The 26,126-nt window shown below is 47.7% G+C and overlaps 1 protein-coding gene and 1 long non-coding RNA gene across 3 annotated transcripts; both read left to right on the forward strand.

Annotated features, from left to right (window-relative positions):
- Positions 1–4,602: 4,602 nt before the first annotated feature.
- PURA (purine rich element binding protein A) lies at positions 4,603–5,663 on the forward strand. The gene has a single exon (XM_068417254.1). The coding sequence runs from the start codon at positions 4,692–4,694 to the stop codon at positions 5,646–5,648; it is 957 nt and encodes a 318-aa protein (XP_068273355.1). The 5' UTR covers positions 4,603–4,691; the 3' UTR covers positions 5,649–5,663.
- Positions 5,664–5,773: 110 nt separating this feature from the next.
- LOC137672825 (uncharacterized) lies at positions 5,774–25,884 on the forward strand. Of its 2 annotated transcripts, XR_011049653.1 has the most exons (5): positions 5,774–5,882; positions 22,594–22,659; positions 22,751–22,807; positions 23,822–24,113; positions 25,319–25,884. It is a non-coding gene; the product is annotated as an uncharacterized lncRNA (long non-coding RNA). The 2 variants fall into 2 exon arrangements; XR_011049652.1 differs by having other exon boundaries at positions 23,822–25,884.
- The last annotated feature ends 242 nt before the right edge of the window (positions 25,885–26,126 follow it).

Consider the following 26,126-nt stretch of genomic DNA (forward strand, 5'->3'; position numbering starts at 1 on the left):
ACTCGAATGCATCTTTCTTGGCAATATCCTCCATGTGTGACAGCCTTTTCTTTGACTTGCGCAATAACAATTGCATCCCAGCCACTTTTGTTACGAATCTTATCTGTTGTTTGAATGGCTCTTAGATTCCTCCCTGTGATTATAAATGTTCGTACAAGCTCTTGGAGTCAGCAGAGTTGTTGTTTTGTAGCTCAATAACAGGCTTGGGCTCCAAACTTTGTGATGCTCGCTGTAATGATCAGATATGTTCTTAAAAGCCCTCCGAACTGGATTTCGAAACAAAAGTCCCATTGATCTTAAGCCTGAAATCCCAGGCATGACTCTGAAAACCTTCTCCCCTCTCTTTCAGAGGAACTGAAACTGGTGCGATAAAGGACGACTACAACAGTCAAAGAAAGGATTTATCTTATGAGAGGGAACTACCAAAACTTGGTCTTATTTAGACTACCAGAACAGGGGCTGAAGGGGATATAATTGCTACTGAGAGACACATGGAAGGGGAGAAAACATGAGAAAAACTTATGAAAGCTCCAAGCTGAAAGCTGTGGAGCTGTAAAGAAGCCATTGATATATTCAAGCTGAGGATGAAATGATTTCCGATTTTCAGAGCAAAGAGGTCTGGGACGGGTTTCAGCAGAACACACAGAAGAAGCCAACATAAAGCCTGATAAACATATGGGACATATTGATACGACTACAACAGCAAGAGAGGGCAGCGTGTGACCCAGGAGGTCCCTGCAAGATCCCTATCCAATCTTTGGCCATCAGTACCTGGACAAGGTATGAAGAGATTCCCCTGGCTCCTGCATTTGTCCATCATCTTTATCCATCCTGTTTTGCACCTTGCTTTGTTCAAGCAGTCATCCCAGGCTTGTCTTGGCCACATCAGCTTGTTTTAGCCCTGGGCAGACTGATGCAGGTCCCTGCAGCACAGCCGCGGCCAGCTGCCCGGGAGGGGCTGCTATGGTAGAGCTCCTATTGAAAAATATTATCTATTGGGAAGAAAAACTGCATTTTTTGCTTTCTTCTGTTTACTTAAATAAGCAAATGCCTGTATTCGAGCCCAATTCAGACTCAAAACCAGAGCATTAGGTAGTTGCTGTGACTAGCAACACAGAACGACTCTGGGCAAGCAGGGTCCCGCCAACACCGTCCCACCAAAGAAGAACAGCCAGTGAGATGGATTAAGAACTGGCTACACAATAGAGCCCAAAGAGTGGTTATCAATGATGCCAAGTCCAGCTGGAGACCTGTAACTAGTGGAGTCCCCCAAGGATCAGTGCTGGGTCCAGTCCTGTTCAACATCGTCATCAACGACCTTGATGAAGGGACAGAGTGTCTTCTCAGCAAGTTTGCTGATGATACGAAGTTGGGAGGTTTGGCTGATACACCTGAAGGCTGTGTGGACAGACTGGAGAGCTGGGCAAAGAGGAACGTAATGAGGTTCAACAAGAATAAGTGCAGAGTCCTGCACCTGGGAAGGAGTAATAAAATGCACTAGTACAGGTTAGAAGGCGATCTGCTAGAGAGCAGCTCCGTGGAGAAGGACCTTGGAGTCCTGGTGGACAACAAGCTATCCATGGGACAGCAATATGCCCTCGTGGCCAAGAAGGCCAATGGTATCCTGGGGTGCATTAAGAAGAGTGTGTCCAGCAGATCGAGGGAGGTCCTCCTCCCCCTCTACTCTACCCTGGTGAGACCTCACCTGGAGCATTGCGTTCAGTTCTGGGCTCCCCAGTTCAAGAGAGACAGAGATCTACTGGAGAGAGTCCAACAGAGGGCTATGAGGATGATTAAGGGACTGGAACACCTGCCTTATGAGGAAAGGTTGAGAGACCTGGGGCTTTTTAGCCTGGAGAAGAGAAGACTGAGAGGGGATCTGATTAATGTGTATAAATATATACACATGGGCTGGGGCTGGGTGTCAAGAGGAAAGGGGCAACCTCTTCTTACTTGTGTCCTGCGATAGGACAAGGGGCAATGGATGCAAGCTGGAGCACAGGAAGTTCAACCTCAACATGAGGAAAAACTTCTTTACTGTAAGGGTTACAGAGCACTGGAGAGTGCTCCCCAGAGAGGTTGTGGAGTCTCCTTCTCTGGAGACTTTTAAGACACATCTGGATGCGTTCCTGGGTAACCTGCCCTAGACTGGTCCTGCTCTGGCAGTTGGACTCGATGATCTCCAGAGGTCCCATCCAACCCCTAATATTCTATGATACTATGAAGAAACATTGGCAAGTCTGTTCCTGGGGTGACCCGTATCCACCTGGATTGCATCTACTCTGAAAGCAAGGGAGGAAAAATAACCTCTGCTGCTGGCACTTGATCAGCATCCTCACCACCACCAGCGATTCTCACCCCACCATGGTCAGAGACAGACCAGCCAGGTGCTTCCTGGGTACCAGGCTTCACCAAAGGCATTTCCTCAGCAGTTATATATTTACCAGCTCTCCCGCATGAATAAAGCGGTGGTTTAGACTCCATAAGGATACCTGCTGTTGTCAGCAAAAGGCGTCATCGTTAGCCCTCAGTTAAAACGGTTTGATGTCATTTGTCTTCAGGATAAAAAGAGCAAATCGAGAGAGAGGGACTTGCAGAGCATCAGCCCTCAGCCTGCCACAGGGGAGCAGCACGGCGATGCCGGCCTGGCCGCGCAGTTCCCACGCCGGGGACCCACCGGGAGAGGGCTCGTGTTGGGGTGGGCTGAAAATCAAACATAACATCCACGTAGCACCACACGTCCCAGGCGTTTGGGGCACTTCTGCAAGCTGATGTACAGCTGCTGACAGCTTGCAAGCTGCAGCTCACCGCAGCTCAGAAACAGCGCTTCTCTATTAAAAGGAAACTGTTTTCCTCTGGTTTTCTTTTGTTGTTACCCATGGAGTCACTAATAACAAAGGCTTTAACCATAACGATGGGGCAGGCTGGGGGTTCCTCCAATGCTATCTAAGCAACATCTACGACACGCAGATGTCTTAGCAATTTAATCTCTTTCCCCTCGATGAACGCAAACGGTATTTCCCCCAGTGCAGAGCATATCCCATGGGCTACCATGAAATCTGCCTCATAGCACGACTGCTTGGCGTAGCACGCTCACGGGCTTTTTTTTGGGATGCTCAAAGTAGCATTGATGCCTTCCACTAAGTTTGCCAACCAGAGGGACCTTGACAGGCTTGAGAGGTGGGCCCGTGCGAACCACATGAAGTTCAACAAGGCCAAGTGCAAGGTCCTGCACGTGGGTCGGGGCAATCCCCAGCACAAATACAGGCTGGGCAGAGAATGGATTGAGAGCAGCCCTGAGGAGAAGGACTTGGGGGTGATGGTTGATGAGAAGCTCACCATGAGCCAGCAATGTGCGCTGGCAGCCCAGAAAGCCAACTGTGTCCTGGGCTGCATCCCCAGCAGCGTGGCCAGCAGGGCGAGGGAGGAGATTCTGCCCCTCTGCTCTGCTCTCGTGAGACCCCCCCTGCAGTGCTGCGTCCAGCTCTGGGGGCCCCAACAGAAGAAGGACACGAAGCTGTTGGAGCGAGTCCAGAGGAGGCCACGAAGATGCTCAGAGGGCTGGAGCCCCTCTGCTATGGAGACAGGCTGAGAGAGCTGGGGCTGTTCATCCTGGAGAAGAGAAGGCTCCAGGGAGACCTTCTAGCACCTTCCAGTACCTGAAGGGGCTACAGGAAAGCTGGAGAGGGACTTTTGACAAGGGCATGGAGTGATAGGATGAGGGGGAACAGTTTTAAACTGATTGAGATGAGATCTGAGGAAGAAATTCTTTGCTGTGAGGGTGGTGAGACCCTGGCCCAGGTTGCCCAGAGCAGCTGTGGCTGCCCCCTCCCTGGCAGTGTTCAAGGCCAGGTTGGATGGGGCTTGGAGCAACCTGGTCTAGTGGAAGGTGTCCCTGCCTATGGCAGGGGGGTTGGAACTGGATGGTCTTTAAGGTCCCTTCCAACCCAAACCATTCCATGATTCTGTGATTCTAAGTCAGCACTCGCTGTTCTGGAAGCAGCAGGCAGGGAAAGGACTTTTTAGCCAAGCCCAGCCGGCCAGTTTGTTTCCTGGCCTGCAGCACTAGGAGAAAGCATCCCCGCTTGGGCTGGGATTTGGGATTCTGGAAGGACTGGAAGCAAAGGGATCTCCCTGAAAACCCACCAAAAAAAAGCAGCAGTTTAATAACAAGCAAACCGGTCACCCGCGATGGGGGTGCTCGGAGGGCAGCTCTGCGCGGTGGCGCTTCCCGGGCCCCCGCCCCGCCGGGGGGCTGCTGGCGGGCCCGGGAAGCGCCCCCGGGAGCCGCCGATGCCCGGCGCGGGGCTGGCTGGGGGGTCACGGCAGGGCACGGCGGTGGCGGCGGCTGGCGGTGCGCGGCGCTGCTGCCCGGCTCGGCGGGGCGGCCGGTATCGGGGGCCGCTCTCTGCCGCCTTCCCGCGCCCTCTCTTCGCTTCCCCGCACATCTCGCGAGAGCGGCCGGCTGGTGGCCGCGGGGGCTGTTGCAGCAGCGGCGGCGGCGGCGGCGGCGGCGGGCGGAGCGGCGGCGGCGGCGGGCGGCGGCCGGGGGCGGCCGAGGAGGAGGAGGAGGAGGCGGCGGCGGCGGCGGCGGAGGAGCAGGAGGCGGCGGCGCGGGGGGGGCGCCGGGCGAGAAGCGGCGGCCGAAGGCCGGAGCGGCGGCGGCGGCGGCGGCGGGCGGCGGCGGCATCATGGCGGACAGAGACAGCGGCAGCGAGCAGGGCGGCGGCGGCGGGGGCGCGGCGGGCGCCGGGGGGCCGGGCTCGGGCGGCGGCGGCGGCGGCGGCGGTGGCGGCGGCCCGGGCGGCGGCCTGCAGCATGAGACGCAGGAGCTGGCCTCCAAGCGGGTGGACATCCAGAACAAGCGCTTCTACCTGGACGTGAAGCAGAACGCCAAGGGCCGCTTCCTCAAGATCGCCGAGGTGGGGGCGGGCGGCAACAAGAGCCGCCTGACCCTCTCCATGTCGGTGGCCGTCGAGTTCCGCGACTACCTGGGCGACTTCATCGAGCACTACGCGCAGCTGGGCCCCAGCCAGCCCCCCGAGCTGGCGCAGGCGGCCGACGAGCCCCGGCGGGCGCTGAAGAGCGAGTTCCTGGTGCGGGAGAACCGCAAGTACTACATGGATCTGAAGGAGAACCAGCGCGGGCGCTTCCTCCGCGTCCGCCAGACCGTCAACCGCGGCCCGGGGCTGGGCTCCACGCAGGGCCAGACCATCGCCCTGCCGGCCCAGGGCCTCATCGAGTTCCGCGACGCCCTGGCCAAGCTCATCGACGACTACGGGGTGGAGGAGGAGCCGGCCGAGCTGCCCGAGGGCACCTCCTTGACTGTGGACAACAAGCGCTTCTTCTTCGACGTGGGCTCCAACAAGTACGGCGTGTTCATGCGGGTGAGCGAGGTGAAGCCCACCTACCGCAACTCCATCACCGTCCCCTACAAGGTCTGGGCCAAGTTCGGCCACACCTTCTGCAAGTACTCGGACGAGATGAAGAAGATCCAGGAGAAGCAGCGGGACAAGCGAGCCGCCGCCGCCGCCGCCCCCGCCGCGGGCGCCGGGGCCGAGCCGCCCCCCGAGGCCGAGGCAGCCGCCGCCGCCGCCGCCGGGCCGCCCGGCGCCCTGCTGCAGGCCGAGGAGCCCGAGGAGGACTGACCGCCCGCCCCCCGGGACGCGGACTGGCCCCGCCGCCGGCGGGAGGGCGCGCGGGCGGCGGGCGGCGGGGCGGGGAGGGCGGGGGGGCGGCGGCGAGGAGCCCTCCCCGCGGCCCGGCGCCCCCCTCCCCGGCAGCGGCGCCGCCCGCCCGGCGCCCCCCGCCGCCCGGCAGCAGCGCCTCCGACCCGCCACCCATCGCTGGATGTTCCTCCACTTTACCCACCGTATCAAACAGTAAGCAGCTGCTAAAACAAAAAACAAAACAAAACAAAACACACACAAAAAAAAAAAAAGTCAAAAAAAAAAAGTAATAACATTATATATGAACTGTGTTTCCTACTTGATTAAAAATATAAAGAACTGAGTGTTTATTTCCCTAATTAACCGAGAACTTTTGTACACGTTTAAGCTATTATTATTAAAAGTGTTTGCAAAAATGGTCAAGATTATAATATTGCTGAATTATATAAAAAAAAAAAGTCCTTTTCATGTTGAGCTAACATTTGACTTTAGCACAAAAAAAAAAAAGAAGAGATATTTTAGAACACGTAAAAATAATATTTTTAGTTTTTTCTTCTCATTTTGTTACCAAATTTCGAACCTTACATGAAGGTTACTATAGTATATTTGACACCCTATATACCTGTGATTAGAGATGTGTATATATATATGAGGGCTAGGCATGCTGTGTGTCTGAGCTTTGTCTAAATGTTATGCAGAAGTTTGTAGAGTTAAAAGGTACGTAGGTTTAATTCATGCAAGGTAAACAATAAGTGCTCTCTTTTATACAATTATGCATTGCATCTGGACCTTAAACATATAAAAATGGTCAGTGAAACTTCTGTGAACATGAAGAAAAATTATTAAAAAAGGCATTTAAATGAAATTTGCTAACTTGTGATTTTTACGTTTGAACCAAAGTTATTCAAATAGTAAAAATAAAAACAAAAAAAAAAAAGAAAAGAGGAAAAGGAAAAAAAGAGAGAGAGAGAAAAAGTAAAGAATTTGCTCCCGTAATATTTTTTTTCTGCACCTGTTTGGTTTACAGCTGAGTAGGCGTATTGTCATTATTGTGTATATGAGATGTACTTGTATTGTTCATAATATATTTTTTTTATTCTGTGTACCTAAAGTACTTACCCTGACGTGCAGCGGTTCCCAGTCGACCTGTTTGTGGACAGCAGGTAGCGAGTCTTGCCGTGTCGCCACTGGCACTAGCACTATCTCCTAAAGTCGTGCGAGGTCCGAGCCTGTGCGTTGATCCCTGCCGGTGCCGTTAACTTCTGTTAGGCCTGTTAGGCAGCAGCGACGCAGTGAGCAGAGCAATCCTACTGAGCCATGGGGTTCGGAGCGCGTTCGGAAGCGAAAGCCAAGCCGGTGTGTGTGTCTGTAACGGATTTCCGTGTAGCTGTGGTGCTAGTTATTGCTGGCTACGTACCTGGCGAGCCTAGCCGTGCCCTTCCCTCCCCATCCCAGCCTCCGCGCGTGTGCGCTCGCGGGCTCTGGTCGAAGCCTAGGGTAGGGAGACGCAGATTTGTCAGAACACTAAAGCTGTCCAGGTGTGTTCTCCAAATTGAAATTGTCTGTAATAATAATAAGAGTAATAATAGACTTTGACAGGTTGTTTTTGTTGTTTTGGGTTTTTTTTTTTTCTTTTAAAAAAAAGTTGTGTGCTTTTAATTGACTAACTTCTTGCTGCTGTATAGTAAAATATTAATATATTTTTATCATTAAACTGCTGCATGACTATCATCATTACGAGTGAAGAGAAAAACGTGATAAAAAAATGCCTTAAACAGTGAAAACAAAACTTTTTTCTTTTCTTTTCTTGGCTGGAATTCAGTAGGCAGCGTTTCAGAGAAACTAGGATCTTGTTCCACTCGGAAGTTTTTTTTGGGATGCAATCGTTTTCCTTAACGCTCTTGGCAAAGTTGGCCGTCTGGTAGACCTAGCTGCTGGGCGCAGGAGGCAGCACCTGCGCGGGCAGGAGCCGCCTGCGCTTCTTTACTGATGGTCAAGGATGGATGTTTCAGAAGGGTGGGGAAAAAAAAAAAACAACGCTTGTTTTAAAGAATTTTATTTCCTGCTGTCTTTTTATTCTCGTTTGAAATGATAATTCTCTTTTTTTTTTTTGTTTTTGAGATGTACTGTAAGTGTCAAAACAAGCTGTTTCCATTGTACCATGCGTTATTTCCCGTTAAAGAAGTTTGCTGTTAGTGTTCACAGACAGTTAAATAACGAGATGCCGGTAGCGAGGTGTTTCTGTTTCTTTTATACAATCACTGGAAATGTTGAAAATTGCTTTAATGTGCACTTTCCTATTTCCCAGTAGTAAAATAAGCTTTCGGAGTGCGTAATGTGACATTTGAAATGGTTCTCAATTGCATGTAAACATGTGTCTGGTAACCTGCTTTTGAATCGGAGGGTCTGGATGGGGCAGTTCCAGCGCTTATTGTACTTCAACTGTGACGCGTGCGGGACTGCGTTCTCCGTGCTGCTAGCCGTAGTTAGGAAATTAATCGCTTTGGGGTTGCTGCTTGAGTGATTGTCTCGGTCCTGCTGTCCGCTGCCCTCCCCCAAGTTGTCGCGCTGCCGGCGGACGCCGTCCGGCGCCCGCGGTCCCACGCTGCTGCGTTGTGTTCCCGGCAATAAGTCACGGGAGGCGATGAGAGCACGGCAGAGTGTCCTTCCGTACCCTGGGAGCTCCCCGTGGTCTTCCTCACCCGCGCCGCCCGGGTCCTGCCCGGGATGCGGCCGAGGCCGAGAAGCGCCCGGGCCGCGCGGGTCCAGTCGAACCAGCACAGCCTGTAACAGCCCGCTGGCAGTTTTGTGAACAGTGTCCGAAAACTTGTGGTCAGTTTTTGTCTCGTTTTGGGTTTCTTCTGCGTGTTTCGTTGGTTTTTTCGTTTGGTTTCTTTTTTTGTTTTCTTTTAACGCAAGTTATGTATGTTCTAGGACTTGATGAATGATGATAATGAAACACTAAAATGACTGTAAAGGTTCGTGGGATTTCGCTTCTGGTTTTGTTTTTGTTTTGATTTATTTTTTGCCTTTTTTTTTTTTAATTTTTTTTTTTTCCCCCGGAGGTGCTCAGTACTTTACCAAGGCTCTAATATCTCAGTATTTAAAACAAAGTACAGAAAACCCTGTTTAATGTTAGAAGAAGAAAGGTATATTTGACCATATGTGTTGTTTTAAAAAAAGACAGTATGCTCAAATGTGCCAAGATATCTAATTCCTGAGAAGTATGCCTTATATTTTCCTTGACGATATGCTTTTAAATGTCTTGTAGAATAGGTCCAAGAGCATGATAAAAACTACTTTATAATGACTATGTGCAAGAAAACTTGAAATTCATTGCAATACTGACATTATTTTATTTTTAAGTTAAAGGGACACTGTCAAGTAATTTACCATTGAAATACAACCGCCCTTTAAGTGGTTTTCTGCTAATGGAGAAATGTCCTCCAAATTGAAAGTACTTATTATTTAAAAAAAAAAAAAAAAACAACAAAAAAAAGTAAAATTGCTCTGTCTCTGAGAAGTTAAATAAAAAAGAAAAAAAGAAACAGAACGAGCCGCTGTTGAATCCTGCCTCTTCTTTGCGGTCCCGCTTGTGATGCTGCTGCGAGACGCAGCCCCCGGGAGCAGGAGGGGCCTGGCTGGACCCGTCCTGGAGCTCTGAGTTCCGGGCCTGCGGTGCCGGGGCTTTGGCCAGGGCTTTGGCCAGGGCTTTGGCCAGGGCTTCGGCCAGGGCTTTGGCCAGGCGGGAGCTGGCCGTGCCAGTGGTCAGAAGCTCAGCCGTGGGCTGCGGGCAGGACGCTGAGCTCCCAGCGAGGCGTGCCCGTACACGGCGGAGAGCTTTGTTGGAAAATTCAATTTAAAAAAAAAAAACAAACTACTTGACAGTGTCGCTTTCTGGCGTATCCCTCGCAGGGGTTGAAATGTGCTGGGTGCAGCGCTCGCAAGAAGCGCTTCGCAACCTGTAGCTTGGCTCTCGAAGCGCAGAGGGGCTGCGGGTGCGAGGCAGAGACCATCCCGTGGAGCGAGGCAGAAAGCTGCCCGTGGTTTTAACCCCTGCTCAGAGCCGACCGAGAACTACTTTTTTTTTTTTTTTTTTTTGGGGGGGGAGCAATTACTTTGTTGCCTTTAAAAATAGCACTGTAACCACCTTTTTTTATGATTAGCTGTAGTATAACCTTTGTCCCTTCAAACTATGCAAGCTATGAAATGTAAATTAGGGATCAGTTAAAGATAGTTGATTATATTCAATCAGATGGCATTCATGCACTAACTGGAGTATGTACAGATAAAGCTATTAGAGTGACTTGTATGCTAACAGCAAGATATACCTACTTATTCTAAAAAAATGACTATTAATATTGTATAACAGGACTGTGGGGGTTGGGAGGGGATGGTATCTCTTCTTAAAAGGGGATTGAAGATTTTTATAACTGTTTTTTCCATCAAACTTTAATATTTTTGTCAAATTTTTAGGTATTTAATTTGTAAAATAGATTTTACTTTGTACTGGCGTACAGAAAATAGGGATTGATTTAAACTTTTTTGAAGCCAAGTGATCAAGTACATTTGTAATAAAAAGTCAATGGATCTATATCAGTCGTACTCACTGTTTTCATTTCTTGTACGTTCTAATGCAGTGGTGCTGTATGTCTCCCAAGGAAAAAAAATTGGGGGGGTGGGTGGAAGGAGAAGGCAAAAATGTCAGCATTGATGCTGCAAATTGATGCGACTTTGCGTACGCAAGTGGCCCGTGGTCAGTGGAGATTTGGTAGATATGCATTTTTACTGAAAACTCAGTGCACTTTTTCGAGAAGGGTTTATGAAAACCTGTCATTTTTGGCATGTCTTCACTTCATGCTTCCACCTCGGTGCCCGTAAACCCTAAAGCCACCCTTCGGGAAGCACATTTCCCTGGCACTTAAGAAAAACAAAACCAAACGAAGCAAAACTCTGATTTCTTCTGAGGTGGTGAACTACGGCACGTTACGTTTTTGCACCCGCACACCTTGTCTCCCTTCCTCAAAGGTCTGCCACTTTCTTCTTTAAGTTCAACAAGTTAAACTTTTTATTTAAGTAAAATTACCAAGTGTTTTGGATTGAAGACTTCAGCAGATCCACCGAGTTTGGATCCAACACCTTGCAGAGACCTGGCATAATTTATTTTTTCTTTGCTCGTTTTGCTTTAAACCCAGACCTCCCGTTTCCCGTTCCAGGGCATATACCAAATCTGATTGACTTGTCTGTGGCAGAAGTTGTGGGAGCTAGAAGTGGAGAATCCTGACATTAATGTACAAGAATGCTAAAACAGGTTTACATTTCGGGGGGCTCTCGTGAAACATGAAAACTCAAAGTGTAACTAGAACCAGCCTGTTCCCTGGGGTTTGCTAGTCCAAGAGGTAGAAAACGAGTCTCTCTTAGGTGAGTTGGAAAGAAGGCAGCAAAAGCAAATTCTTCCACAACTGCAATTTGCTCATTCAAAAACCTGCTGCTTCTTACCGGCTTGGATTGCTTTTGGAGAAGTAGGGCTCTGCCTAAAGCGCTGGAGAGTTTCTCTGTTAAAACAACACTGTCAATAATTTTTTATTTTTTAATTGCAAATTTTAAATCCTGGTTTGCACCTTTTTTCTTTCTCTTTTTTTTTCCTTTTTTTTCCTTCTTTTTTTCCCTCTCTTTTTTTTTTTCTTTGATTTTTGTCAGCCTTACCCAAACTTGCCTTTTATTTTCGTACTATCCTTCTCCGCTGGCTGCCTGCTCCTTGTTAACTCAGCTCGTGTAATCGAAGGGTCACTGTTCATGTTGGTGTTCGGACTATCTGGAAGAGGAGTCCAGCGTAGCTTTAAGTTGGGCTCTGTATTTTTTGCACATGCACTTCTCTCCTTAGAAGTTTTACTCTTCTTGACTTTCTTCTATAACGCGTGAAGATAGGTGAAAGGATCTGAATTTTTGGTAGCAGAACAGAGAAGCGGCCGCATGCAAAGTGTGGTCAAAATGTTTTGACAAAACCAACAAGGTAAACAAGCCAGTTCCATTTTTATTCTCGATTCCTTCTGCTGTTGCCATCTCCTGTGCCACTTGCAACAATGAAATATCATTTCAGCCCAGAGTTTTTTTTTTTTCCAAGCCTGTGGTTCCTTTTACTCTGCTCACTCGCACATGATTTAGCTCGCTGGCACCGCAGAACGTTGTGCGTGGGTTGCGAACGTGGCAAGGAGATACGTATATATAGTTTAAAGCTAGTTAAAGTTAATCTAAACGGACTTTCAGAATGACAACCTTTTTTAAAGGCCTGTTTCAACCAGAGCCTAATCTTTGCACCTGAAGTTCATAGCAATTTTTTTTTCCCTCTAAGTGGGATCTCTTGTGTTGAAATTACGGAGGGTGATGGCTCGATAGCACAGGAGGGATGCTGCTCTCGTGCGGCAGCTGAAGTTCCTCTGGCAGAGCTGGGCTGCCTGCTCTGCTCCCGTCGGCGCTGCTGCCTCCCCGCTCCCGTACCGTTCATGCCAGATGGCCTTGGGTCCGCTCGGGGAGTTTCTCTTAACCTGCCTATTCTTGCTTTTTACTTTTTATCTTTTCAAAGCATTTCGGTTCCTGATGGGACTGTGTTTTAGCAGCTCTACAGTCTAGGGGAAGTCAGCCTACGCAGGGATCCGCAATGCATCCCGCTTCTTGCCCAGTACCGGTGGGCTGTGAGGCTTTACTGGGCTGTGCATTGCTTGGCGCTAATGCAGGGCTGAACAGCTGTAGAAGGCAGAGAGAAGTAAAAGCCAAATCATCCATTTCTGGGGGTTCACAAGGTTACTCCGCCAGTGGTATGCTGGATGGTTTATTGCAGTTTGCATGGCGTAAGAGTTGCTGCTGGAGAAGTGCATTGGAAGGGAAGCGATGAGCAGGTTTGCTTTGGACGTGCCCTCCTGCAGGCAGGTACGGTGCTGTTGTCGCTAACGAAGATGTTTCCCGAGCCGGCGGACTCAGGCGGGTACCAAGCCGGGTGAAAAGAGTTTGTCCCAGCAGAGAAGCTCCCAGCAGTCACAGCAGAGGAGGTGTTGCCCATCTGGAGGGTGGGAAAAGGCTTTCGCAGCACGGCGGGAGGGCTGGGCTGGCAGAGGCGGACGGCCGAGGTGCGCCGTGGCTGCCGCGCGAGTGCTTCAGCAGCTGCACCGGTGTTCAGGGCAGAGGGTCGGTGGTGCCACTTGCAGAGGAGCACGTAAGAGCCAGGTGACAGCAGCTCTGCAGACCCTTTGCTGTGGGCAGCTGAGGGGTGTCGGGCAGCTGATCCCAGGGGAGCACGGGGCGGCGTGGTGCTGAGCTCCCCGGGCGGGGTAGCTCTGCTGGTCCCGTCTCTGCCATTCGGTGTCTGTACGTGGCTGAAGCCAGACGAGCGGTCGTGTTTGCTGGCAGAGTCGGAGCGTGTCACGCCTGCCTCTATAAAAAGTAGTAAACAGTTGTGTAGCCTGTTTGAGGCAAAACATCACAGAAGAGGGAGAGCTGAATTCATCCAGCGAGGAATGAGGCATGTTTTCATGGAAAAATGTCAGCTGGAGATTAAGTGAGAAAAGATAAAGACTTCTGGCCTCGCTATGTGTCTTTTGGGTGTTGACTGATTAAAACAAGGCAGAGCGAACGTCTGGATATCCCCAAACAATGCTTCACTGTCCCTCTGTGGATCAATACTGCTGGCGCTCCTTCGCCTGGAGAGGGGATCTGGACCTGAGCCTTTCGCTCTGGGAGGCGCCACATCCAGCCAAGATGGAGCCCTGCTCAGGCTGGCTGTAGGCGTTGCCTGTGTGTGGGTATTGTCTCGTTTTGGGTGACCAGGACCCTGCACCAGACACCCCCGGGGCCGTGGTGGTGTCTGCGGTAGCTTTGCAGCTCGGTCGGGCGTGCGCTTCTGCAGCGAAGTGCTCTGCTGTCCCCGCGTAACATACTTTGGTTTTGTCGTGGAGCAATCTCAGAGCACGCGACCTGGTTCATTTGGGGTTTAACTAAGCCAAAAGACCAGCTCTACCAACTGGTGGGCATTAGGTCCATCAGACCAAGCTAGAGCTCGTGGGAGAGTAAAATCCCTGAGACAGATAATGTGACCGTCAGGTCCTGAGCAGTGACTCCTTTGCTGTCGAGTTTGGCTCTGGCTGTGCTGACCGCTCGTGTAGACGTAGCCCTAGATAAAACAGGAGACCACCTGTGTAGATGGCTGGCCATTTTTGGACGTTGTCTTGAGGCTTATGTTCACAGCGCGTGGTGTGCTTCTGCTCCTTTTTGGATCAGCCATCAGCTGGGAGAGCGCTTGCTTTAAACTGGCATCTTCTGGAACTCCCCAGCAGGTAACTTTGTCTTAACTCAGATAATTCCTTGGTTTTGCTGGTCATCAGTTGCTTTGCTGTCCATCCTGATGTTAGTTTTGCAAAAATACACACCTTAGCCTTTTCTTAGGCTTAGGCCATGTCGGTGACTGAAGTGAAAAGAGGACTGGCTGCAATGCTGGCAGTGGGAGTTTGCGCTGAGCCTTCCTGGCCGTGGCGCAGAAGGGTTCTTTTCTTGAAACACTATCTTGAAATATGTAGGAAGCGAAGAAAAGCTTCATTCTTTCTGTCGCGGATCGGAGAGGTGAGAGGTGTGGGGTTACATCTGCAGCATGGAAGGATGTGCCCCTCTTGGCTGCCTCCCTCTTGGAGGGAGACGGCTGTTGTGGGAGCTGGCCCACTGCGTGCCACCCGCAAGCCACAGCGCATGCCTTGGAGAGGTTTAGACAGCTTGTCAGGGAAAAACCTCTACACGCTGAAATGTCATCCTGGTCAGCGTGTTGATTTCTATGGAGAGCTGCACGTAAAGGCAGCTTGCAAATGGCGTCTGAACCCCCGTGACCATGTTGACCCCAATGCGTTTGGATTTCCTACTGGACATGGTGCAGAGACCACGCGGCAGCCCCTGTGGGTGACAGTCTTGGTGCAAGAGATCATGTCTCACTGACATGCGTCAGTGGTTTTGACTGTGAGGTGGCACTGTCATGCTTGCGGGAAGGTCTGGGAGGTGAGCCTGGGCTCTCAGAGACATCTCACGATCCCGCTGGACCGATGCGCAGTTGCTTCAGGGTGGGTCAGCACAGGCACGGGGGGCTTCGGGGCTGGCGTGCGAGGACACGCGAGCTGTGGGCTCTCTGCTGTGGGGCTGACCTCCACTGGCGTGTCTTCAGCTTCTCTGTGTCATCAGCTGTGCTGATGGGGCCGGTGCCGAGATGCAGCTTCAGGCTTCACTTGGCGGCTGGAGGCTTAATCTATATAAGGTCTATGCCTGTGTAATTTATATTGCTGGGAGCTGAGGATGGAGAAAATGAGCAGTGGCATTTTTTTCCGTTGCTGGTGAATGTCTTGATGTGCGACGCGGGCTCAAATCACCGGGTGCTCATCATATCTGCAGCACCCTCCAGCTGGTGTGTTAGCCCCAGTCAGAGACTGGCGTGGGTTTTGTTCGTCTAACTCTGGGTAGAAAGGTGTGCCAGAAAGGTGTGCCAGAGTGCAGGACAGCGTTTGTGCATCTTGGGCAGGACCTGTCTGGATAGGCCATCTCGCAGCAGCGCTGTCGTTTGAGGGTTAGCTGCCTTGGTCCGAGTGTCTTTCGCCCAGGCTGGGCTTGCTGTAGTGTCTGACTAGGTAATATGTTTTATTTCTCTATGCTCTGTCCTGGTTGCACAGTAGTTTGTGAGTGCGATGCAAGCTGCTGCCTTTATTGCCTGTAGTCTCCTGAGGTTTGGAACTTGCTTTTGCTGGGCTTGCCTTTTGCTCGGGCATTTGGTATGGGCAGAAGAGCTCAAGCCCGCAGCTCCTTGGGAGTGTGCATCAGCACATCGGCGTCGGCTGGTCCAGCCTCCTCCAGACCCACCTGAGGGTCAGGAGGTGGGTGTTGGGTTTTTGAGGGCCAGCTCTTCTCTTCTGTGTCAGTCCAGCAGCAGCAGGCCTGGCTGTCTCACTTCTAGGCAAACTGTGAACGCTTGCTGGTCTGTCAATACTTCAAGAAATGCCAGGGCTAGGAAGCATGGCTAAACAATTTTGTGAAATCTGGTATTTAAACCTCCCACTCAAGTGATGCTGAGGAGAGCTGGCAATGTAGCATTGGCTTATCAGGAGCTGCGTGGGCAGGGCAACTTAAGAAAAATGTTGTGTGAGCAGCACCAGAGGTGAAGAAAAAGAGCCAGTGTCTTGTCAGGTACAGAGTTATAAATGGGGTCGAAATTTCTTTTTATTAAAAAGATTATTTCATTTAAATAATAAATGACAGTAGGATCACCGTTGCCAGGGGCTGCTGAAGGGCAACCAAGCAGGTCTCTGAGCAAAATAGGGACTAGAGGCTTTGAATTATTTTCTGGCATTAATAATTCTGAACTAAGCACTTCAAATTCATGTAATTGTCACCTCCGCTTTCATGCATGCAAACAGTTTGGTTTGTGGATAGGTCTTTTGACAGTGCTGTGTTCAGAGGCTCATTCGATCTCTTAAAAAAAAAAAGTTGGCTTCTGAGCTGCAGCTGTCAATACAAGTGCTGGCAAATGAATCCTTGCAGGCTTCTGCAAGGCCATACGTAACTTATCTTGTCCAATGCAAGTGTCTAATTGGTGGTTTAAAGTAATTAAAAAAAGAATCCGTTAACAGCCAGTCTATTTTTAGTTTAAAAATGGACTTTATATGGTCATAAAGTAAAAATCCTAGCTTAATTATGGGAATCAAAGAACATCATTGGCTTAATTGCAGTAGGAACTGCACACACAAGTGCAGAGAGGACACACTTTACAACTTATTATCTTCTGATAAAGTACTATACAGTGCAACAAGTGGAGGCACTCCAAGTGTCTTGAGAAAGCATCTTGAGGCCAAAGTGGCTGAGCTGGTGGAGAAGAGGTGGCATTAAATCATCTGCAGATGGTCGTGGTCCGCCCTCACCTCAGCACTGGCTGCTCTGCCTTGTTTGTGGAAACTTCACTTGCAACTGGACAGGATTAAAGGGGCAATTTATAATTCAGTACTAAAGCCTTGGTTGATGAGCTGTTCTCTGTTCTGGAGATGCCTTCAGAAGCTGGGGAAGTACCTCTGGAAGGTTTGGATGGCAGAGGATTTGGTTGTGGGAAATACAAGCTCCGATCCCAATGATTAGGAGATCCATCTGATGAGTTGCCCGTTGAGTTGACAAGTAGATCCTGGAAGATATCAGAGTGCTTGGGGTAAGCCTGGGGCTGTCATCCTTGAAGCTGAGATACTTGTGAAGCTAAATTTGACTGCCTGACGACAAAATTTAGGACACGGTCGTACCTCTTCCTAAAGTCTTAATGCATGCCTGGGAAAATGATAGAAAGGGTCATGACTTCACAGTTCAGGCTGTTTTCCACTTCAGCTGAAGCGTCCCTAGACTGGTGGCACAGAAAGTGGGCAGGGTGTTGGGAGGACGGTCTGAACACACTGCTGGTGGAAGGCTGAGGCTGTCAGGGCTGGTGTCAGGGTGGAAGGCGCTGAACGGGAGTGCCAGGAACAAAAACGTGTGCCCGTTTCTCCTGGAGGGCAAGGGGCAACTTTTTGGCGCAGGGTGCGAGGATGTTGAGAGCGGAGTTGTGTATGCGGGAGGAGCAACCAGCTGTCGGGCTGCAGATTGGGATAAGAAATGGGCACGTGGTCCAAACAAGAAAAATGTCTGTATGCCAGTGTGGAAATGTGAAACAAAAATAGTTGTAGACTGCTCGGTGGTGTAAAAAGACCTTGGCATAGCTGGTCTGATTGAAACATGGTGGGGGGGTGATGAAAATCAGTAAGATACTGCATTACCTGCCATCAGACTGTACTGAATAGGCATGCTAGGTCATAAAGGTGTGAAGGAACACTAGATCTAAAAAGCTGCTGTAACATCTGAGAGGAAATTGGAGTAGAGACGACCACACAGCCCAATTTATGTTGGATATAAATCCCATATTTTAGTGACACGGAGGTATTAGGAAATTTTCTATTCCAGACAAGAAGGTGGTGACGGATTTCATGGGGCTTGGGAGAAAACTGGGCTCGTGCGTCTTCATAAACCTGTAAGAAAAAGTAAATTCAATTATGTCCATACTATCTGGCCAGATTGTTTGGGAAGGAGCTGGCTAACATTTTGGTGAACAAACATCTTGATTTACTTAAAGGATCATTTCTTGTAACAGCCTGGTATAGAATTAGCCTTGATTTAGGACTAAAACCTAGGAACTGGTTCAAGATAGAATTACTGTTGAGTCATTAAATAGCAGTGACCACAGTACAATTACAGGTTCAGCATCCTCAGGGGTGGAAGGCGCTGGACTAAAAATGAGTCTTGTGTTATAAAATATTGCGGGGGAGAAGATCAGAGAAATGAAGTCCTTAGACATGTAAAGGAAGCCCCATAGATACCTGCAAAGGTTACAGATATCCAAGCTAGGCAGAGCTCTGTCATGAATGAGCTTCAGAGCTGAAGTGGAAATCAGTTACAAAGTAAAATAAAGTTATAAAGTAAAATAGTTCTCAAGGAAGGGACTTCTGGAGTCCAGCACAACTCCACCAAAAGACAGAAGGCCAGCTCTTGCAAAGTAGACTGAAGGAGCCATGCTGTACGGCAGGTAACCTGTGATCTGGAAATGAAGCAGTTTGGGAAGGGCTTTGAAGAGCCTTTGGGAGCAAATGCTATCTTAAGTGTATCAGAGAGAAGGCTGGGGAGAAAATCTGAGTGAGCAGGACTGAAGGCACAGTTGATTTTCCACACTACTTCATACTACTTAAGCGACTTCTCCGTGTCATTCTGGAGCACAGGGCATGTTTGAGAGCCTGCTTATCCTAGTCCTTTTGGATGCTAAAGACAAGGGGCCTCCCTCTGAAAGTCGAGTGTTTGAGGCAGAGATGCTGGAGCAAAGTAGTAAATTCAAGTGGAAGAGCAACAGGTGTACCTAGGAGTTTTATAAGAGCTTGAGACTGAAATGCTAAAGTTACTAGCAAAAATAGGGCTGTTAAATAGCTTAGTATTCTCCATGACTAGATAACATCCTAATGTTGGATTATTATTTTTTTTAATTAAAGTATTAAATGGGGCACTGGGAATTGCAGATCAGCAACCCTGAACTCCAGTTTGAGAAGGAGAAATGAAGTGCTGTAACTCTTCAGTATGTGATAGGTTGAAAGCAACATACTTTCTGAAAGAAAGGGGGTTGGACTACGTGGTCTTTGAAGGTCCCTTCTAACCCAAACCATTCTGTGGTTCTATGATCAATCTTGTTTTCTGAGTAATCTACCAGAATCTTTGAACATGTTGAAAAACGACAGGAGGTGGAGAATCAACTGATCTTTATTTGGATGTTTTAAAAGGTTTTTATCAAGTCCTCCAAAGAAGGTATTAAAAAATAATGCTTATAATAAGAGAAATACCATGGAGACCTTCTTTGGTTGCAGCCAATGTTGATCACTTGGGCAGCACGAGTTAGACAAAAGTCTAGTTGGAGATGGTGATCAAAGGCTTCCAGGTCTGTATGTTGAGTAGATCTTCAGCCTTTGAGCAAATGAGTTTCCTCTGGAAAACACCAATTCATTAAAACCAAAGTTGCCAAGTAGAGAAGGGCTGATTTTCATTGAATTTTTCTAGTGAGCACATCTAGGTCCAGGCTGCAAAGTCTGGTTGACCGAAGAGGAGAAATAAGCCCAGAATACTGGGTAGCATGGCATCTAGATTTCTCCTGTGATGTGACACCCCCAGTTCAAATTCCTGCCCTGAGCCTGACTTGCAGGTCTGCCAGATCCCAGAGCATGCCTCAGCAACTAATGTTGTGGACATGTTCTGTTTTCTTTTGTTTTTACCAAGAAAAACCTAAAAGGTTTTGGTTTTGACAATGGGCAGAAAGGGAAGGAGCGGGGAGAAAGGTCTGGTCAGCCTTTCCCAGGTCTCGTCTAGCTCTGTTCTTGAGGGAGGGCTGTCTGTGTGTGTGTGCGTGCAGACCTGTTACCTCTCTTCCCAAGAGACCTAGGAGGACCCGTAGCTAACTGGTGTGAGCGAGGGCAACGCTTGGCTGCTCTAGCTTAGTTTTAGGCTTCTTAGAAGCCTAGAAGTCATGGCAAATAGCCTTGCTTCTCCCACCTTCCCTGTCTTCAGTAGATCGTGGTACCAAAGAGTAAGTGCTTTGATAAACGATCGGATTTTGCAATAGGAGCAGGTTAACTGCAGGCACCTCAAGGCTTTTGGTTAGAGTTAGTGTTTAAATGTAAGAAATGGCAATTGAAAGAGCAGGGTGGTTGGTTTATACCAGAGGAGCTACTTCAGCCTGGCAATGACTGGAAAACTCAGAAGAGCATGATAAGGTCTGGTACTGTGAGCACGCAACGGCGGGGGCTGACCCTGGGAAATGCAAGGCAATAGGAGGAGGGGGGGGGTGGGAAAAACGTTGTTTAATGCTCCAACAATATTGCTAGGCTTTAAGTGATTTGCTCATTCAGGAAGAAGAATATCTGATTCTGGGTAGCAAAAGCAGAGGAAGGTGTATAGACTGCCATGGGAAATAACTGCGTGTTACGGACCGAGGCGCTGAGGTCTGAGAGGCTGCTGTGCATGAACTCTACTGTAACAAGTTCATTGGACCCCCACAGTGTCCCTGCGCTGTCTTCCCTTGCTGATCTGGTGGTTGTCACTGACACAACCTTTGTCCCCTCCTCCTAGAGATACTAATGTCATTAGATCGCTCACTTCTAGTTAAATTATACCAGCTGACTTTGAAGTACTTAATATAAAAACATCGTGGTATGCTTGCATGATAGTTATTTGATGTAAGAAAAAAAACATCTCTTGTGCTCTCTCTGTAGGAATGTGGGCTTTGAGTTTCATTGGGGAGTGTCGTACGTACCCAACTGCACGGGATCAGGCCCATCTCTTTTTAAAAATGTATTTCACATCTGAGGTTAGCAACGTTCTAGAAGACAAATCAGAAGAGAAAGTTGTCTGTTACAGGCTCAGATGATAATAGCGACTTGTGCTAAAGGCTGTCCGTCCACATAGAAAACTGCACGGCTGCTTCTGTTTTAACTGCTGTCAAAGGTCTGCCGTTTTGGTAATAGTATTTTTTTTTATGTGCTGAGTATACTTGCCTTTAAATCCTGTTAGGTACAGATAATTATCGTTGGTATTCTATAATTAGCTCTATACTAGCATTTACATTGGGCTAGGCTTAATATTGTGAATGTCAAAGATTACTTGGAAAAGGAAAATTGATTTATACCCTTTTAATGTGGTTCTACCCCCTATAGGGGGTTGTTAGAAGTACCAGGAGTGCTACAACTGTCTTCCCCCTTTTACTTGCTGTGTTTCTCTGCAGAACATACAGATTTAAATCTGGTTTTCCATCCTTTGGAGACACTGAGATATTATGATGGTGAGATCCACAGAAATACCTTGATAAACCAGGCCATAATGCAGAGATAATGCATCTTTTCCATTTTTTTTTAATTCTGCTGTCAATCAGGCCTCTGAGCTTTTTTTTTTTCCCAAATGTAAAAAAGTTAAATTATTTGGGTAAAAATCACTTCCCTCATTTTTCCGGTGCAACATCCTCTAATACTGTAGGTCTGTTCGGGCTGGATTATTTGTGGTCTTCCAGAAAAGGTAGATGGGACTGGAATTACTAAGTCCAAAAAAGGGAATTCCTTATTTTCAAGACAAAACCCATCCAGACCCTTTTCAGACACCCCGCAGCGCACCACAAGGGTATAAATACCTACTTTTTCTTTTCCAGGTGATCTTTAAGACCAGGTAGCAGCAGGCAGGGTCAGTCTGTCTGGGCGGACAGGACGGGGGTACTGCCCCGCTTCAGCATCAATCCCGGCAGTTTTTAGGCTGGGCTTTCGTCCTCCGAGCAGAGCTCAGCCCCGGGGGTTGCCGGTGCCCTTTGGCATCTGTGCTGTTTCACACTCCTTGCAGCTTCCCGGGTACCAGACGCCCGGCATCCCCGCGTCGCCCAGACACCCCAGTGTGTGTTTAGGGAGCTACGTGTGGTTGGCTTTCACCGTGTCCTCAATTTTAATCCCCAGGGCAGAAAAATTAGGACTTTCTCAGTTAAAGCAAAAACAAAAAGTGAAGCAAAATCTCTGGAGAGTGGTGTTTCCCCGCGGTAGTGACGGCCGTTCACCACCCGCTTCTGTTCAGCCATGACCCCTGGTTCGGTTCTGCTGGGTTTTTAGCCATCTTGACCTCATGTTTGCAAATATTATTGGTAATATAATGCTCTATGTGCAAATGTCTGTGTGGCTCATGTGTATGTTTCTGTGGTTCAAGTCAGCCGCAGACTTCTGGAATTTCATTGTACTTTGGTTAAATGTTGGACTTTTAACTCTTCTACTGTATGGCTTCTTGATTTCTCTTGTCCAATGTGGACCAACTCTATTTTTGGAAATAAATAAGCATGTAAATAAAATGAATGGGTTTATGCCACTTACAAGAAAATGCTTTATTTAAAATATACACTCAGTCTTGTATATTTTATGGTATCTCAGAGAGCGGATGAGGCTCAGGCACCAGCAGCCTTGGTGATGAGATACCATATTATGTACAAATTCATTTCCAAGTGGTTTCGGAAGAAGACTTTCCATCTCCTGAGCCAAAACCCCGTAGGACCAGCCTTGCGGAGGAGGGGGGTGGGCAATCCAGAAAGAAACGCGTAGTTTAAGGGGAGTAAAGGAAAGAAACATGACTTTCCTCTCAACACAAGGCTTCTGGTTTGAGGTGTCCGGGTGCCAAAGATGCCACCGAGTGTAGGGGTGCTGCGGGGCAGTTCTCGGCTCCTGCCCAGAAGCACGTGGAGATCAGGAGCACAATGACTTCTTTTTTTTATTTTTTAAACTTCTCCATATAAACCAATATTTACCAGTAATCCTGTGTTTCTGTTTTTGTTTTTTGGCAGACTTTTACCAGTAAATATCGGTTTATTCCTGAAACCAGAAGCCCTAAACATACCTTTGTTTATAAGGTCAGTTGTCATTTTGTCTCTCTCGTTCCCTGCTCCCCCCCCCCAAGTACAACCCAGCAGGTGATTGAAAGGTACCGAGTTTTCTTTCTAGTTTTCCTGCTCTGCATCTCTGGGAACTGGAGCCCGCAGGACCTAGAGCCTTCTGTTGGTAACGTAGACCCGAGTTTACAAATTATTCTTTTACCATTTTAAAGCCTGCTTTTAAGGACAGAGGTGGTCCCGGCTGCCCACGACGGGAACTGGTAGAAACCCCTGCAAATGCATAAATTGCTTCACCTCTCCGAAGCCTGCGAGTAGATCTCTCACAAGCATCTTCAGGCTTGGGGCTGAGAAAATAATTTATCCCAAAAAATACACTGAAAAATGCCATTTGTTTTACAGTGAGCAGGACTGGGGGAGGGAAGGGTGGGAAAGGAATTTCAAAATTATTTTTTTTCCCCCCCATTTTTTTCTAGTTTACTGCTAGAAAGTGTGACATGGGGAGGAGGGAGAGAATTTGAACGTTGCCCTTCCTAAACTCATTGTAAACTCTTCCTCCAAGGCTGAGAGAAGGGGCAAGGAAAAGGTCCGATCCTTAAAAGGACATTGCTGGGTATCTGGGACCCCGAAAGCAGCTGGCGCTTTTTAACGACAGGAATCGCTTTAGGTCGTTTGTTCAGAGTTTTGGTTTATACCAAGACAAAGCGACTTGGGAGCGTTGAAGCCTCCTTTTTTTTTCCCCGCAAGTGTTTGCTACCCAAACACAACAGCATTATGCTAATACTCACGAAACAGAGAAGCTGGCGAGGAATAGAAAATGAGTTGACTGCACGGTCCCAGCCAATTTTTTTCTCCCAAGCAAAGAAAATGCAAAAAAAAAAACCCACCTAAAACACAGCCCTGACCCCCAAAAAACGCGACCTCCCAAAAAAGCAAGCCAAAGAGGATCTCAAATGCCCAGTTTGGTTTTATTGTGCATGGTTTTTGGCATAGCTGCAACCTAACTATGTCCCTTTAAGGAGCACCAGTGGCTAATTTCCTCCTAATGAACCCAAAAGCTGAGGTTTTTGCAGTTTTTGAGTGCAGGTCGGAGCTCCTGCAGCCTTAGTTGGAGTCCAGAATGAGGGGAGCCCTTCCAGCTGTGCACTTTGAGCTGAAAACTACCTTTCCTCCCCTTTTGCAGCCTGGGTGGTTCTGATTGCTGGCAGTTCTGTAATACAACTTTAATCTGAGCAATTGAGGCTGGTCCTACATTATCTTCAGACGTCTTGCGGAGGACTCCTGTTACCAGTTTGGTACTCAAAAGCTACACCCCACCATCAGAAGTCACTTATTTTTTTTTTCCAAAGGCAGTGATAGATTACCCTCTCTAGCTCTAATGGAACAATGATAATTGCAATGCAACTTTCTAATAAAATTGTTCATATATTCATAATGCCGTTGCAATCCCAAATTGGAGAAGAGATCTGTTAAAGGTATATATTAGTCTAGATTTTTTCTTATTGTAAATACTGTAATTTTATAATACTGTCAATATTTTATTAACTTAGAAATATTTAACAGAGTTTAATCTATGGTAGTTGATTTATTTATAGGTTTATGTTGCAGCCAATATTGCATTACATTCTAATGTAAGATTAACTTTCAGCATGTAAACGTTGATTTAATGTATCATTGGAAAGATTAAGAGAGAAAATTCTTGCTCTTAATCTGTAATATTTATCCCCCAATTCCCAGTTTGGAATTATTTAACGAAATATTAGGAGGTTTCAAGAGCTCGTGAATCTAACAACTGCGGTTGGATTTGAAAACTTGAATTTTGAAATGTACTTGGCTCTTTCACCCTGTGAACACGTTTGCTTCAATATCTAATCTCTCTCATGCAGAAGTCTTTATTTTGAGCAAAGGGACACTGTCAGATCAATTCTAGATTCTTGTTTTTGGAGGGGGGAAAAAAAAAAAGCAAAACTCACCCCCAGTGCATGGGTGTTAATTCCTTTTTAATCGCAAGAGGAACAAAATCCTGTTCTTGTTGGGTTGGGTGTTTGGCTGGAAGCGTCCCCGCAGCAGGGTGCATCCCTGCAGCCGGGGCGCGGGAGAGGCCGGCGGTGCTGCCGTGGTCCTGCCGTCCCCGGCACCGACTGCGGTCGGAGCGCGGTGAAATAAAGTCGTAGAATCATGGGTGTGACAGGAAGATGCGTAAAAGTGCACGAGGTCTAAAACTTGCCGATCTTTGACCGAAGGTTTTGCTTTTTTTTAAAAAAAATCTCTCTCTCTCTCTTTTAGCCTGATGGTGTCCCTTTAACAGCATAAAGATGTTCATGTTCTCTGAAAAACCGTTAGAAGTGATTTTCTTTTTAAGGCAGGAGAGAATTGGTCCGTAATATGTTTGCAACGTAGCTTGCATAAAAATACCAAAAAATTATCAAGGGTTTTCACGGGAGTTGGTATTTTTTGAGTGTAAAAGTTAATCTTTATTAGAGATGTGCCAATCTATACTGCTTTATTGTAGTGTTGTTACACTTAGGCTTTTCAGTTAACTTACGAATATATACTGTAACAGTATACTTTGTACAGATTTATTTAAAATTTATTTGAAAACTGAAATAAAGTAGGCAGAAAATAAAGATATTTATTTTTCATTTGACTATGTAAGAAGGTATCATTCTTTTGGTTTTAGTGCACTGGTGTACCAAGCCTCAGAACCACTGCTTTCTCCAGCTCATAGGATGCTTTTCCAAGACTGTGGATACGTGTATGTGTACTGCTGTGTTGATAAGTAAAGGCCAACGATGGAGTTCGTTGCTTTTATACATCCCAAAGAGAAGTTCTCCACCGTTCACTTTCTGTTTTCTGACCGAAAAGGCGTGTGTTTGTGAACAGTGTTCACGCAAGTTCTGCCATCCCACTCTCACATCAGCTTATACCAATGCCAGGATGGGAGGATTTGCCTGCGTACCTTCCCCAAAACACCCTGGTCCGCAGTGGCATCGTCAGGGAGCAGTTCAAGTGTGTGTCCTTTGGGCTTTGTGTAAAGCAAATGCAGAACAAGAAAAATCGAGATGTTAAATCCATTAGAAAACAAATTCCTTATTGTACAGTAGTATGGAGATCTCCAGTCAACATGCCATTAATAATAGATTCTTATTTTTTGAATGATCTATTTAAAAGAACAGCAAGCATTGTATTTGCTAGTAAATCTGAAGTGTTTACATGGAATTACTAAATAAATTATTTGATCTAAGATGGCTCTCATCAGTGCTGATTTTTAATACTGGAAATTAATTTTGGAGCTGCTTTTTCAGTTCGTGCTGTTCTTTAAAACCTCCCAAAGCAGGTTTTTTCAATGCATCCTTGTGGTTTAAATTAGGGTCTGAGGAAGACGCAAAGCGTGCCTCTCCCTGCGAGGTCTGACAGGGGTGCTAGCTAACGTTTTCCAACCCCCTCCACGTCATGAGACTGCCCCTTCATATCCCAAACAACTGATT

This window comes from Nyctibius grandis, chromosome 22 (genome assembly GCF_013368605.1).
Source record: "Nyctibius grandis isolate bNycGra1 chromosome 22, bNycGra1.pri, whole genome shotgun sequence".
In the NCBI taxonomy this organism is placed as follows: Eukaryota; Metazoa; Chordata; class Aves; order Nyctibiiformes; family Nyctibiidae; genus Nyctibius; species Nyctibius grandis.

Excerpts from the sequence above, each read along its gene's own strand:
- PURA (XM_068417254.1), top strand. The coding sequence starts at position 4,692 with ATGGCGGACAGAGACAGCGGCAGCGAGCAGGGCGGCGGCGGCGGGGGC.